The sequence below is a fragment of the Musca domestica genome, unplaced genomic scaffold, assembly GCF_030504385.1.
Source record: "Musca domestica strain aabys unplaced genomic scaffold, Musca_domestica.polishedcontigs.V.1.1 63, whole genome shotgun sequence".
NCBI classification, from domain to species: Eukaryota; Metazoa; Arthropoda; class Insecta; order Diptera; family Muscidae; genus Musca; species Musca domestica.
The window spans coordinates 3349206-3363136 of NW_026712370.1; the positions used below are offsets into that span (position 1 = coordinate 3349206).

At 35.4% G+C, this 13931-nt stretch overlaps 2 protein-coding genes across 4 annotated transcripts; one reads left to right on the plus strand and one right to left on the minus strand.

Annotated features, from left to right (window-relative positions):
* The first annotated feature begins 4648 nt into the window (after positions 1–4648).
* LOC131805884 (ADAM 17-like protease) lies at positions 4649–10696 on the plus strand. Of its 3 annotated transcripts, none has more exons than XM_059129641.1 (14): positions 4654–4858; positions 4923–5162; positions 5239–5360; positions 6128–6272; positions 6330–6571; positions 6725–6919; positions 7030–7168; positions 7629–7864; positions 9245–9644; positions 9705–9771; positions 9902–9998; positions 10063–10168; positions 10251–10416; positions 10489–10696. In XM_059129641.1, the coding sequence occupies exons 1-13, from the start codon at positions 4774–4776 to the stop codon at positions 10412–10414; spliced, it is 2238 nt and encodes a 745-aa protein (XP_058985624.1). In that variant the 5' UTR covers positions 4654–4773; the 3' UTR covers positions 10415–10416; positions 10489–10696. The 3 variants fall into 3 exon arrangements, with proteins under 3 accessions (XP_058985625.1, XP_058985624.1, XP_058985623.1); XM_059129640.1 differs by having other exon boundaries at positions 4655–4858; positions 10251–10410; XM_059129642.1 differs by lacking the exons at positions 7030–7168; positions 9245–9644; positions 9705–9771; ... (2 more) ...; positions 10251–10416; positions 10489–10696 and having other exon boundaries at positions 4649–4858; positions 7629–7803.
* Positions 10697–12310: 1614 nt separating this feature from the next.
* On the minus strand, positions 12311–13477 carry LOC131805883 (nucleoplasmin-like protein). Its single transcript, XM_059129639.1, has 3 exons — positions 13315–13477; positions 12948–13084; positions 12311–12879 (listed from the first exon to the last, which is right to left on the minus strand). The coding sequence occupies exons 1-3, from the start codon at positions 13334–13336 to the stop codon at positions 12592–12594; spliced, it is 447 nt and encodes a 148-aa protein (XP_058985622.1). The 5' UTR covers positions 13337–13477; the 3' UTR covers positions 12311–12591.
* Positions 13478–13931: the final 454 nt, after the last annotated feature.

The window sequence follows — 13931 nt, forward strand, 5'->3', positions numbered from 1 at the left end:
TAACTAAGCTGTCACAACAAAAACAAATTTGTTTATTTACAATAATAAACAATTGAATTATTCAATAAAATTTATAAAAAAATGTATCAATTCAATGTGGATCACGTTTCCGTCTTTTAGGTCTGTGTGCTGAGAACGAAAACTCTCAGAGGGAGTATCTGATTTCGATCAGAGATAGGCACTCCTTCCAGTATCTCCCCCACAAAGGATTACAATTTTGAATAATATCTCTTATAAAATGTGAAGTAAGAATCACATTGTCTTCAAATTTCGCAGACGTAATATTTCTATCAACAAACGATCTAGTGTGAAGATGGGATTCATTGGTCCATTCTTCTGTTTTCTCGCCCAGAAAGTGTCAAACCTTGGAATAATTATAACACTCACAAAATGCGAAATAAGAAAAGAATTCTTTTCAAACTCTGCACATCGAAATACATCTGCAAACAAATGATTCGGTGAGAGGATAGGATATATCGGATCACTTCTTCAAGTACCTCCCCACCAAGAACCCGATTTTTTGAATAATAAAATCTGTTGTAAAATGTAAAATAAGAGTGCCATTGTCTTTAAATTTGGCAAATCGAAATATTTCTTCCAACACAATATCTGGTATAAAGAACAGATTGAATCGACCACTTCTTCTGGCACACCATCCACACACTAAGGACGCTCAGGAGTATCCGATTATTCTCAAATTTGGCACAACCTCACAGTTCAACAACACAAGATTTTTTGTGCAGATGAAATATATCGGCTCACTTCTTCCGACACTTCCCCCACAAAGGGTCGGATTCGGAAAAAGTAAAAAAAGATTCATGGCCGCCCGCATCACTTTTATTGCAAAACAAATCTAAAGATGCAAAGAAAACTTTCTCATATTTTCAAATTGAAATAAGTATTATTTTTTTCCAAACATAAATGACATCAGTTAATGTGTATACATCAAATGTCTGACAAACTCATTTTGACAATGAAATGTTGTCAATGGACAATTTTGAAAAAAATTGTAGAACAAAAGTTTTCTGTTTTTATTTATTTAACAAAATAATGGCATTTATTCTAAAACTCACCAAATTTCTATGTAAAAGTAAAACAAACGATTGTTGGAAAATATATTTGGAGAAGTCCCTAAAAGCTAATTTATCACAAATTTCAAAGTGTTGTGAAATTTTCAGACGTAAATATTAAAATAAATGGGAGGACAACGAGGAAAACCCACTGTTGAAGGGAGAAATTTAGTAATTAAACATTACAATACCCCTAAATCGCCTAGTGAGTGAGATATATGAGATTGTTAATAGAAGCCGATCTACGGTTCAGTACGTCATAAAATGGTTCAAATCAGATGAAAGTGTAGAAAATAAATCAAAAACGGCAAATAATAAAATATTTACCTTGAATAATGAGAAGTATATTTTACGGAAGATCACAAAGAATCCATTTTTGAGTACACTGAAGCTCGCAAAAATTGCTGAAAAGGATTTGAGAGAAGTATGTTGCCCTCAAACAATAGCAAAAAATAAGAGCAAGACATAAACCTCTAATCCGCAAGCGAAATTAAGAAGTAAGATTGCGATTAGCCAAGCAGCACATATCAAAAGAGTTTTTATTTTGGAAGAATGTGTTGTTCACGGACGAGAGCAAGTTATACATTTTTGGTTCAGATGGCAGACCTTATATATAGAGAAATTGAATGCATAAAAAATCAAAAGGGGTAGAAAAGTGCACCGGGTTCAGCTACTTTGATATATAGAATAGGAATAGACTAGAATTATGCATTTCGGTGCGATTGAAACGACGATTTGTACTAAAAATAATATATAAATTCCCTTGATAATTGTAGTATTACAAACATATAATGCGCGCATTCAAATTTGAATGCTAATAATTAGAAGCATTCAAAGTAGAAGTAGTAAAAAACTTAATAATTATGAAACAATCCAACAATATTAAAAAAAACAGAAAATAGGGTTGATGGCAATATTAACAGAGGCGAAGAAAATATTAACATAGCTGTGGGGTACGTAGCACAGTACGTATACTTAGAGAATAAAAAATGTCAAATAAAAAAATAATTTAAAAAATGTTGTTCATAAAAAAATCTTAAAAAATGTCACAAAAAAAGATTTTCCCCAAAAAATCAATGTGAAACAAACGGGGTAGAAAAAAATAGGCTACGAAGAAAGCAAGAAGCGGATTTTCTGCAGTAAAAAGTAGAATTTATGTTATTTGCATTAAAAATTAAATTAATAAGAGTCTTCTTATTTGAAATTTAAACACAACATAGCTTTAAAGTGGATCCAGAGTTGATCCGTTTGAAAGATATATTTTTTAAAATTCAAACCATTTACGTATTTAAAGCCTATTAATTTTATTTCCTCCACATATAACATTTATATGTGTATAGAGCATTAATTGAGGCAATTTTTTTAAAGCGACTTTGTAGCATTTCATTTGAAAACTGAAATTTTTATTTTGTATTAGCAATTACGATTTCGAAGACAATCGATTGTCCTTTTTCATTAGGTTCACACAACGGCAGCATTTTGTCTTTTGAACGGCACTCTTGTTTATTGTGTACCCTGAAACATACCTTTTAACTTGTGTTTCGCACAAATGTATCTCCTTAAGAAACTCTAAATCATCTTCAGAGCCGGAGTTAGAGTGTAACAATTTTAAATATCCAATTACATGAACATCACCGGTATTTTTCAATGATATTGGAAGTGAAATACTACCATCTTCTTAGCAATTGGAATTTTTAGTTGTTTTTAAAATATCGGAAGATATTATTTTGACGCTTATGTACCTCACCTCCTTTACTTATGGGTGTGTATTATTGCCTAGGGAAGAACGTATCCGGGAAAAGAAATGTTCCAAAGCATCCTGGTTTAATTTATAAGACAATATAAATTGGATCTTTGGGTAATCCCTAAATATGTCTTCGGAAAGCAATAAGATACACTGTATTGTTTGCCAAAACCCATCAAAAGCCCATCAATACATACGGGTTTGTTGTTGGGATTTGCGGACGATGTCGTTTTGACATTTAATTCGTCGAATATATCATTTAGCCTTTTAAAAAGCTGCTGGGTATGCGTCGTCTGAAATACAACCGTTTTCCATACACGTACGCATTGCGGCAGCTACAGAATGTCGGAAAGATGTCGTATCTGTTGTGTCGTTCACGATGAGGTGGAAATAAAGCCCGTTCTAGAATACAACAGAGCAGAAGACGTTGTGGACGGGATTTTGGTAAGGACAGAAGAAATGGAAAGGATATGTTTTTGTTTTATGAAATACTATGATTATGATCAAAGGCATATGTTCCGACTGGAAATTTATAATAAGTTTTTACGCTGTGTCTAAATATATGACAAAAGCGCCGAAACATTGTATGTATAGGTCCACTCTTTGGTATAGCCTCCATATAACGGTATCTTCCGATATTCGGTATTTTTATGATTTTTGCCACATTTTCCCACGAATATGTCTAAAAATTGGTATTTGTGGGTCATTATTGATTCTAGTGTTTCCATTACCCTAAGGTGAAGGGTATTAAAAGTTCGGCCCGGCCGAACTTAATGTTTTTTTTTACTTGTTTAGTGTAAACTTTTCGTTCGTCTGTACCCATGCGAGCTACAGTTAGCGTCTCTTCTGATGTTTTCGCAGAGGTTACTATGCAATTCCTTGTGATGTAATGTAATTAGCTGGTGTCTCTATTTAACCCCTTATTGTACTATGCATGCACAGATCTACTTTAAGAAGAATTGTATATCAGAATTACTACCAAACAAATGCAACCTGTCGAATTGATTTTGAATAAATAATAACAAACGCAAAAACTGAATTAAATGTCATACTTTCTTCTTAAAATCAATCAATCTAAATCCATTCATATTTTTCGATTATGTCCCTTTCTTAAAAAAAATCTTCTCTGGATTCAGGGAATCCGGCAATTTACTTTGTTCTGTCAATTAAAGGAAGTGGAAAAATTTGTGTTAAATTAAACTGTTTGAAAAATGCAGTTTTTCCGTCAAATTTGTAGCATTACTGTCATACTAGTTTTAAATTGCCAAATTAAATATTTATATCTTTGGAATTGCCAGCCAAGATATTTGCACAGAAGCAAAACGGTTTACAAAACCCTATTGTATATACCAAAACAGCTGTTTAGTCCTGTTTTGCGGCGAAATGACGAAATACATCAAACAATTTACAATAAACAAAACTTTAATTAAAAAATTAATAATTTTATGTTTTAAAAAATATATGTACAAGAAATTATATTTTCAGCCGCCTAAATGATTTTTGGCATTTGCAATTCGCCACTGTTTACTCACTGAGTTTCAAATTTTGTAGCTAGTTCCGCGCTCTTTTAGTGAATGTATTCATTTTTCCTCATGTCTCATTCGTAAACAACAGAGGTCCTTCGGTGATTTTGCTTTCTGTTTATTTTTAATCAAGTATTCCTTTTTGGCCTTTATATTCGTTTCTTTGGGGACGACTTTCATTTTGGTTTTCCACACGCGCATTCGCTCTGTCGAGTACTTGGTTTTTACCCAAGTTGAGTAGCAACTAGTTCCGCGCTCTTTAGTGAATATGTTCAATTTTCTCACGTCTCATTCGTAAACAACAGAGTACCCCGAGACTTTGCTTTCTGTTTATTTTTTATCGGATATTCCTTTGTGGCCTTCATATTCGTTTCGTTGGGACGTTTTTCATTTTTGTTTGTTTTAAAGGACATTTTCCTTACAAGGGTTTTGTGCAATGAAAAGAAAATTGGTTGCGGAAAGATATTTTTTTAATTATTTTGTTATTGTAATATTTGTCTTATTTTTTATTAAAAATGTTGGTGAGTATTAAGCAATTCAAAATAATTTTTTATAATTTGTAATAATTTCATGTTTTCTTTTCAGATTCCCTTCATCGAACCCTTAAACACTTTGAGATTTTCCACAAAGATGAAGTCCAGCATCGTATTGTGAAAAGAGGTGCCAAGCATAGCAATAATCCTTTTAATGTCATCAAAGAAGTGGAATTCAAAACATTGGGTAAAAACTTCCGTTTAATTCTACATCCTCATCGGGAGGTTTTGCATAGTAAATTTAAGGCATACACAGTGGATGGTGATGGCAATGAGACTGTTGTGCATTTGGGTATGTTGACAAATTCTTCGGTTTGCTGCCATGGACATGCAAATTAATGATTTTTGTGTTGTTTTGCCTATTGCAGACCACGACAATTTCTACAGCGGAAGAGTATTTGGTGAAGTTGATTCGTCTGTGCGGGCTCACATTGAGGATGGCTTAATGACAATGTCCATTAATCTACCCGATGAGGCCTATCATGTTGAGGTAAGTATTGATGAAATTTATTGACAGCTATTAAGGTGGGAATGTAATAGTGGAAAGGTAGAGGACAAAAAATTAAAGCGCTGTGTCGGAAGAACATCCGGAACACAGTTGGACAAATATAGTCCTCGTGTAGGGCTTTGCTTTTGGCTGCTAAAATAATATATTTACGTTGTGACCTGTATGTAGCTCGATGAACTTTATTTTTATTTATTAACCTATTGTATAGGTTAATGTTCGAAAATTAAATGTCCAAACAGAAATATCTGCAGTCCTATCAGATACGCATACGCAGCGAATTCTGCATCACTATATGGCTATTTTAACGATCAAGTAGTTTACATGTCAGGAGAAACTATGTGGGTAGTGTCTTCCTGATTTCGTTGCCTTGTATTTTGCAACCAGGGTATATTTTTCCTTGTCCTAAGAGGAGCCTTTTGATTTCTCTTGGCTGGAATGCTTGGAGAAAGTATGGAGTTTGTAGAATAATACTGTCAGTACTTTGCTTTGTAAAAAATGGTTAATAGGTCGACAGTGATATAGAAATGATTTATTTGCGTACCATTGATAGAGGTGTAATGCGCTGAAAGCTATGCAAGATTACAAGTATTATTATCATGCGAAATTTAAATCTCTTTTCCCTTGAATTTAACATCATTTTCTCACCTCTCCCCATAATGGTCTTTCAAAGGTCATGTATCTGAGATCAAAACTACCTGAGTCTTGCTTTTCTCATAACATTTTTCTCTTTTTTCCTATTTGTCATTTAGCCTACTTGGCGCCATTTGCCCACCGCCAAAGATAACACCATGGTTGCCTATCGAACGTCAGATATAAAAATGAATTGGCAGCATCCCCAAAAAGGAGACATGGGTGGAGCTCCACTTACCTGTGGCTATGTCAAGGAAGGATTAGGTAAGTGTTTTCATGAATATAACTTTAGAAACATATTTAATTTTTTTTTATTTTCAGAGTTAGAAGCTGACGATGATGATGAAAATCCCGACAATGATTATGAGAGTGATCATGATCATAAACCCCAGTCACAGCTTTTATCCTCGGTACACAATGAACCGCATAAGAGATCAAAACGGCAAGCCGATCAATATGAATACACACCCACAAAGACACGATGTCCTCTACTTCTTGTGGCAGACTATAGATTTTTCCAGGAAATGGGTGGTGGCAATACCAAAACCACCATTAATTATTTGGTATGTAATTTGTACATTTGTACGCAAAATTGTTCACTCAATTTTTGGTGAGAGACAAAAAGTATCACTATCCTTAGTCTTCTCTCACTCTATTTTTTTAATTTAATACTCAAGACTTTCAAGTAATTCGTTCTCAATTTGTTTCGTTCACAGATAAGCCTTATAGATCGTGTCCATAAAATCTACAATGATACCGTATGGCAAGATCGTTCGGATCAGGAAGGTTTCAAGGGTATGGGTTTTGTGATTAAGAAAATTGTTGTACATTCCGAACCAACTCGTTTGAGAGGTGGTGAGGCGCACTATAACATGATCCGAGAAAAATGGGATGTTCGAAATTTACTAGAGGTAAGTTCGGAAGTGTTATTGAACTGAATGTAAACTAAAAATATTTATAAAATTTAAAATCAATACTAAAAAGATTCCTTTTACAATATATACCAAAAAAATTTGTGTAGGTCTTTTCACGTGAATATAGCCACAAAGATTTTTGTTTAGCCCATCTATTTACGGACCTGAAATTCGAGGGCGGAATTTTGGGTTTGGCCTATGTTGGCTCGCCCAGACGTAATTCTGTGGGCGGCATTTGTACACCAGGTTAACAAAAATGCAAATTAATTATTCAAATTTTCGTATATTTTAATTTACAATTTTGATTTGCATTTTTGTTTAGTAGATGTTTTTTAAATTTTATTATTGATTTTGAAATTAAGGAAGATTTCCGTATATGATTAAATATTTTTAATTAGACTTTGGTTTTTTATTTTTTTGATTAGTATTTATATTTTTGTTCGAGTAAACAAATTCCCGATTATAGAAAATTTCATCAAAGAAACATTAAGATTTTGGAAGAGAGGATGCAACGTTTTCCATATTCATATCGCATTTTGCTACCAGTTTCGAACTCTGGAAACATTATGCTTATAAAAAAGGGAATAACGAAAACTCCCCTTGTTTCTCTTACATGCTTCCAAAGCTTGGGTTTTCTTTCATGAAACTTTCTTTATGAGAATTCCAAAAAACATATACTAATATCTCACCCCTTTTTCCTTTGTAGAATACTTCAAAAATGGCTACACATTGTATTTGAATTCGGGATTGAGCAGCTCACGCAATCACTATGGCCAGCGTGTAATTACCCGCGAAGCTGATTTGGTTACGGCCCATGAATTCGGTCACAATTGGGGCTCAGAACATGACCCGGATATACCAGAATGCTCACCGAGTGCCTCACAGGGTGGAAGTTTTCTAATGTATACATATTCCGTTAGTGGTTATGATGTCAACAACAAGGTAAGTTTTTTTCGCTACTCATTTGGTGGTGGGTGACAAATCCGTGTTGTTTGGTGCTATACAGAGTAAGATGAAAAAACTGCAACCAACTTAAGACTGTTGTCATTTCTAGAGTGGCTCTTCCGACAGATGTTAAAATTATTCCAGTGACAGCTCATTATATTGTTTACAAGCTAAACAAAAACATTTTGGCGAGAATTTTCGAGAAAAAAATTTATTCGTGATTGAATTCAAGCGTGATAGTGTGATTTCTTTATATTTGGCTGGTTTGGTGGTCGTTAGAGCACTCCAGCATGTAAATGTCAAAAAATCTTTTGTTGTCTCGCAACACCGCTCGTTACCCTGATAGTGGTAGCGTAGCCCGACGCCAAGGAAGTGGACGGAAGAAAACAGCAACATCAACAGAAATGGTTCGAAAAGTAAAGAAGCTACTTGATCGAAATCCGCGCCGCAGTGACCGAAAAATGGCTCGTGAGCTGAACATATCGCAATATTCCATTCGGTAAATATTGAAAAATGAGCTCGGGGTAAGGCCATTGAAATTCCAAAAAAATGCAAGAACTTATACCGTAAGAGAAAGAAAATAGACTCAAAAGAGCTAATAAGTTGCTACGCTTGGCCGATAGTGGTGAACTGCCGAATTTGGTTTTCCCCGATGAGAAAACATTCGTATTATCGTATTTACTTGGTCAGTTGAAAATGTGCACCTTCGGTTGGCCACCAGAACTAAAGCACCGGCGATGGTGTGGGCCGCCATAACAGCCGACAGTCGCTCTCCGCTCGTATTAATCGACCGTGGCATCATAATAAATGCCGAATGTTATCGCGAAAATACTCTGGAGGGTGTATTAAAGCCTTGAACACGCAAACATTTTGACCGCAGATCCTGGACATTCCAACAGGACTCAGCACCATCGCACTCAACAGGCGCCACCCAAGAATGGTTACAAAATCAGGTTCCTCGCTTCATTTCTAGCGCACAATGGCCACCAAAATCTCCGGATACCAATCTGTTGGACTATTGTGTCTGGGGTATTTTAGAAAAGATGCCAAAGTGTCGATCAACTCAAGAAAGCGATTCACCGGGAATGCGCCAAAATACCGCAGATTTTGAAGGCCATAATTTGTGCCAAAGGTGACCAATTCGAACAAATGTAAACTAATTCTAAAATTTGATGCTATTTCCGACATTTTTTGTTTCATTCAATAAAATAAAAAAAAAAATGTAAAAATTATGGCGTTTGACTCTGTTGCAGTTTTTTTTTTATCTCACCCTGTATTCTGGAACTGCGGGTATCAGTCTCATCTCAATATTCCAAATGCTTCTTACCATACTGGTTTTAATATGGAAAATCATTTTAAATATTCTTATCTTTACAGAAATTCTCACCCTGCTCGTTGCGTTCAATACGTAAAGTGCTGCAAGCCAAATCGGGTCGATGTTTCTCGGAACCAGAAGAATCGTTCTGCGGCAATCTTCGTGTTGAGGGCGATGAGCAGTGCGATGCTGGTCTTCTGGGCACCGAAGACAACGATGCTTGCTGCGATAAAAATTGTAAATTGCGTCGCAATCAAGGTGCTGTTTGCAGTGATAAAAATTCACCATGCTGCCAGAACTGCCAATTTATGCCGGCTGGGGTAAAGTGTCGCGACCAGGTCTATGCCACATGTGAGAGGGAAGCACGTTGCACGGGTACACATGCTGAATGTCCCAAATCTCCGGCCATGGATGATGGCACGATGTGTCAAGAGCGTGGCCAGTGTCGCAGCGGCAAGTGCAGTAAGTTTGTTTGGGAAAAAGGTGTGCTCTTGAATCATTTTTAATTATTTCCCTTCTTAGTTCCATACTGTGAGACGCAGGGTTTGCAGAGTTGCATGTGTGATATAATACAAGATGCATGTAAAAGGTAAGATTGGAACAATGCATTGTACAAAGTTTAAGTTTTTCCCATTTGCTGAAACCTTCATGATAAAATGGAACATTTTGCTACATCAAATTCAAATTTTAATATTGCAAACTTTTTAAAATTTCCATAGATGTTGTCGTATGAGTATAAATGAAACTTGTTTCCCGGTTGAGCCACCGGATGTCCTACCGGATGGTACTCCATGTATTCAAGGTTTTTGTAATAAGGTAGGTTAAAACTTTAGTAAATTAGGGGAATCTACAATTAAATCTAACTTACACAACTTTACAGGGTGTTTGCGAGAAAACCATACAAGATGTTGTGGAACGGTTTTGGGATATCATTGAAGAAATCAATATCAACCGTGTACTGAGATTTTTAAAGGATAACATTGTCAGTAAGTATTCATTACACCATGCGATTGCAATTTTCATTTACTAATCTTGTTCTTATCCGTCAATAATTTTGCCTAACTCTAGTGGCTGTTGTTGTGTTCACCTCCATCTTTTGGATACCAGCCAGCTGTGTCATATCCTATTTCGATCGTAAAAAATTACGACATGAATTGAAACAAATCGAATGGAGTCAAAAGAATGATCTAATACATCCAGGTGATAGACGACGTGTCATACATATAAGGTAAAAGTCAGTAATTTTTTAACATAATCGTATTTTTCGGATTTGAATAAAATAATATTGTATTTATTTATTTTCTAGGGTACCGCGACAAAAGATGTCAATGGCACGAATGTAAATTTGAATGCACAAAATGAGATGTATTTTTTTTAGGATTGTGGAGAATAATTTTAGAGGCGTAGTTTAAAATTCGATAATGCATTTGTATTATTAAGATAATAGTAATTAAAAACACAGATATATAGCACATACCCTGAAATAAAAAGCGATTTGGTCAAAACATTTTAAATTTGGATCTTGAAAGATTTAACTATAAAATTTGTCCCCATAAGGTACAATGATGGTTAGACTTTTGAATATTTGTTGTCAAATAAATTGTATTGAATAAGCGAAGCGGATTAGATCATGATAGGCATTACGGCACTGTGCGGCAAAATGCATTTTTTTCTCAAATTACAAAAAAGGCAGAAGATCGTGAAAGTAGAGCTAAAAATGTGAGACACGTGTGTCGAAACGCTTCATCGGAATCCAACTGAAAAATGATGGGAAACTTCCGATCATATTTACATTTATGAATATATTCAATCTAATATTCCTTGGAATCCATGCATTTAAGATGGTCAAAAATCCGTAGGATGAACTAGAATGTATTTGGACAAAAGAAGCCTAGTTTGGCCAGGTGGGGCATTCGATGATATTGAATAAATCCATAAATCCAAATAAATAAAGGTAGTTTCGGCAAACGGTTGTCACCTTGGTATATATACAGGGTGAGATAATAAAAACTGCAACAAAGTCAAACGCCATATTTTTATTTTTTTTTAAATTTTATTGAATGAAAGCAAAAAATGTCGGAAGTAGCATCAAATTTTAAAATAAGTTTAGATTTGTTCGAATTGGTCACCTTTGGTATGAATTATGAAACCGTCACACGCTGCCCGAATGTTGCCCTGCGGCATTTATTCTGATACAACGGTCGATTAATACGAGCGGAGAGCAACCATCGGCTGTTATGGTGGTCCACACCATCACCATGGCCGGCGCTTGAGTTATGGTGGCCAACCGAAGGTGCACATTTTCAGCTGACCTCTTTCACAAGTAAACACGATCATTTTGTTTGTTTACAAACTGGTGGACAACGAATGTTTTCTCATCGGAGAAAACCAAATTCGGCAGTTAACCGCTTGAACCAAGCAAAGCAACTCTTTAGCTCTTTTTAGTCTATTTTCTTTCTGCTCCGGTGTGAGTTCTTGCACTTTCTGGAATTTTAACGCCTTTACCCCGAGCTCATTCCGAATAGAATATTGCGATATGTTCAGCTCACGAGCCATTATTCGGCCACTGCGACGCGGGTTTCGATCAAGTCGCTTCTTTACTTTTCGAACCATTTCTGTTGATGTTGTTGTTTTCTTCCGTCAACTGCCTTGATGTCGGGCTACGCTACCAGTATCAGTATAACGGTAACGAGCGATGGTACGAGACACAAAAGATTTATTCACATTTAAATGCTGGAGTGCTCTAACGATAGCCACTTGGGGTTTTCCACACAAATATAAAGAAATCACACTATCACGCTTGAATTCCATCACGCATAACTTTTTTTCTGGAAATTTCACACCAAAATGCTTTTGTACGCTTGTAAATATAATAAGCTGCCACTGGAATTATTTTAACAGCTGTCGGACGAGTGGCTTAAAATTACAGCAGTCTGCAGTTAGTTGCAATTTTGTCATCTCACCCCGTATATATAGTCGCGTCTTCGTTTTACAAAAGAATATCGACTTGCTAATCATCATGATTTAGATTTCCATAGCAATTTGAAATTGGGCAATTTTATAGTGATATAGCTTATAGCCACAAACCAATTTATGTACAGATTAATTCCAAATAATCACCAAAACAATTCTTCAATTTTCCTTGTGTTTTATTATTTTATCATTTTTTAAGTAATTATTTTTATTTTAATTACATACTTATAAACTTATATAGTAGAGTGTACATACAGTGTTTGTGTGCTATAAAAGAAAGAAAAAATGGATATTTCGTTATTTTTGTTTATCAAACGAAAAAGGTATTAAAAAGTTTGTGTGTGTGCTCCTCCCAAGAAGTATAAAGGAATTATCTTTGATGTATATCTGTTTTTGTTTTTTGTCCTCTTATAGGTAAATTGTCTTGTGTCAAATTTTACTTCTTTTTGCTATTTTTGCCATTCTGTTGTGGTGGTGGAGCATCATCTTCATCGTCCTCTTCCTCTTCTTCAAGATCTTCTTCTTCGGCATTGCCCCATTCGTCGACAATGTCGTGGACTAAATGTTGCCCACAAATGTAGACAGGTCCAGTGCCTTGTGTCAGTTTGAAAGTGACCGAATCACTGGGGAATTCCAAGTTGGGCTTGAGAACACGCGTCTCACCAGCCTTCAAGACAGCAATGGGAATTTTCAGGGTTTCCTTTTCATTGATTTTAACTTCAGCCTTTAAAATAATCATAGTTAATTTTGATTAAATCCCGCCATGTGTGTGTCAAACAGTTCTTTGCTTACCTGTACAACATTGAATTCATCCTTGGCTTCGGCGCCAAGACTTATTTGTTTAATAATCAGTTTCTGATCCTGTAGACCCTTATCAGTTTCGGCCACTTCAAACTGGGCCAAGGGATCTTTTTCGCTCAATTCAACACCTGCAAAAATAAACGAGCGTTAATTACTATTAATAATCCACAAGGTTATTGTCTTTTTTACGAAACAATGCACCATGCCGGCTTTAAAAGACAAACTCGATTATTGGTCGGTCGTCGACTCAGACATGTTTGATTAGAGATTTAACGACAACTGTACCATACCATCAATTTTGCAAAAAAAAAAATATCCATACACCGAAGTAATTCATTTAAACTTTGCATTTACTTACCGTAGAAAGATTCTGTTTCCATTTTACTGTCTATTTATTTGGAAATAGTGAGATATTTGAAAAATATAATTAATTTAGTATATTTTGTACTAGCTATTCACAAAACTTTTCTACACGTGCCGCCCGAATGAGTTGTGTCTCTCTTCAACAATCCAGCTAAAGCAATGTTGCCATATAACTAAAACTCTTTGTGTTACTCCGAAAGAAAAAACAAATCGAAATAGCAACCTAAATGAAATGCGTTTTTAAGTGCCCCGTAAACGATTAAAATTCATGGCATGCAATTATGTGGTGTTAGTGAAAATTTGTATGTATGCGTCACACATACAATGCATGTAGCCAAATCAAAAGTTTTTGATTTTTTGCGTGCATGACCTTCGATTTTGACGTGTTTGTGGTGGAGTGCGACGTTTTTTTTTTTTTCAAAGTGAAACGGTGCATACAGATGTCGGATACTGAAAAAAATATGTTTTTGAGTTGTTGGAAGTTTACGAGTCGTTGCCAGCACTTTGGGATGTCACAGCACGAAGTAAAAAGCAAAATGAATGCATATACCATGTGCGCTGAAGGCTTCATGCAAAAGTGCATGATTTCGATGTCATGCATTTTGACCATGT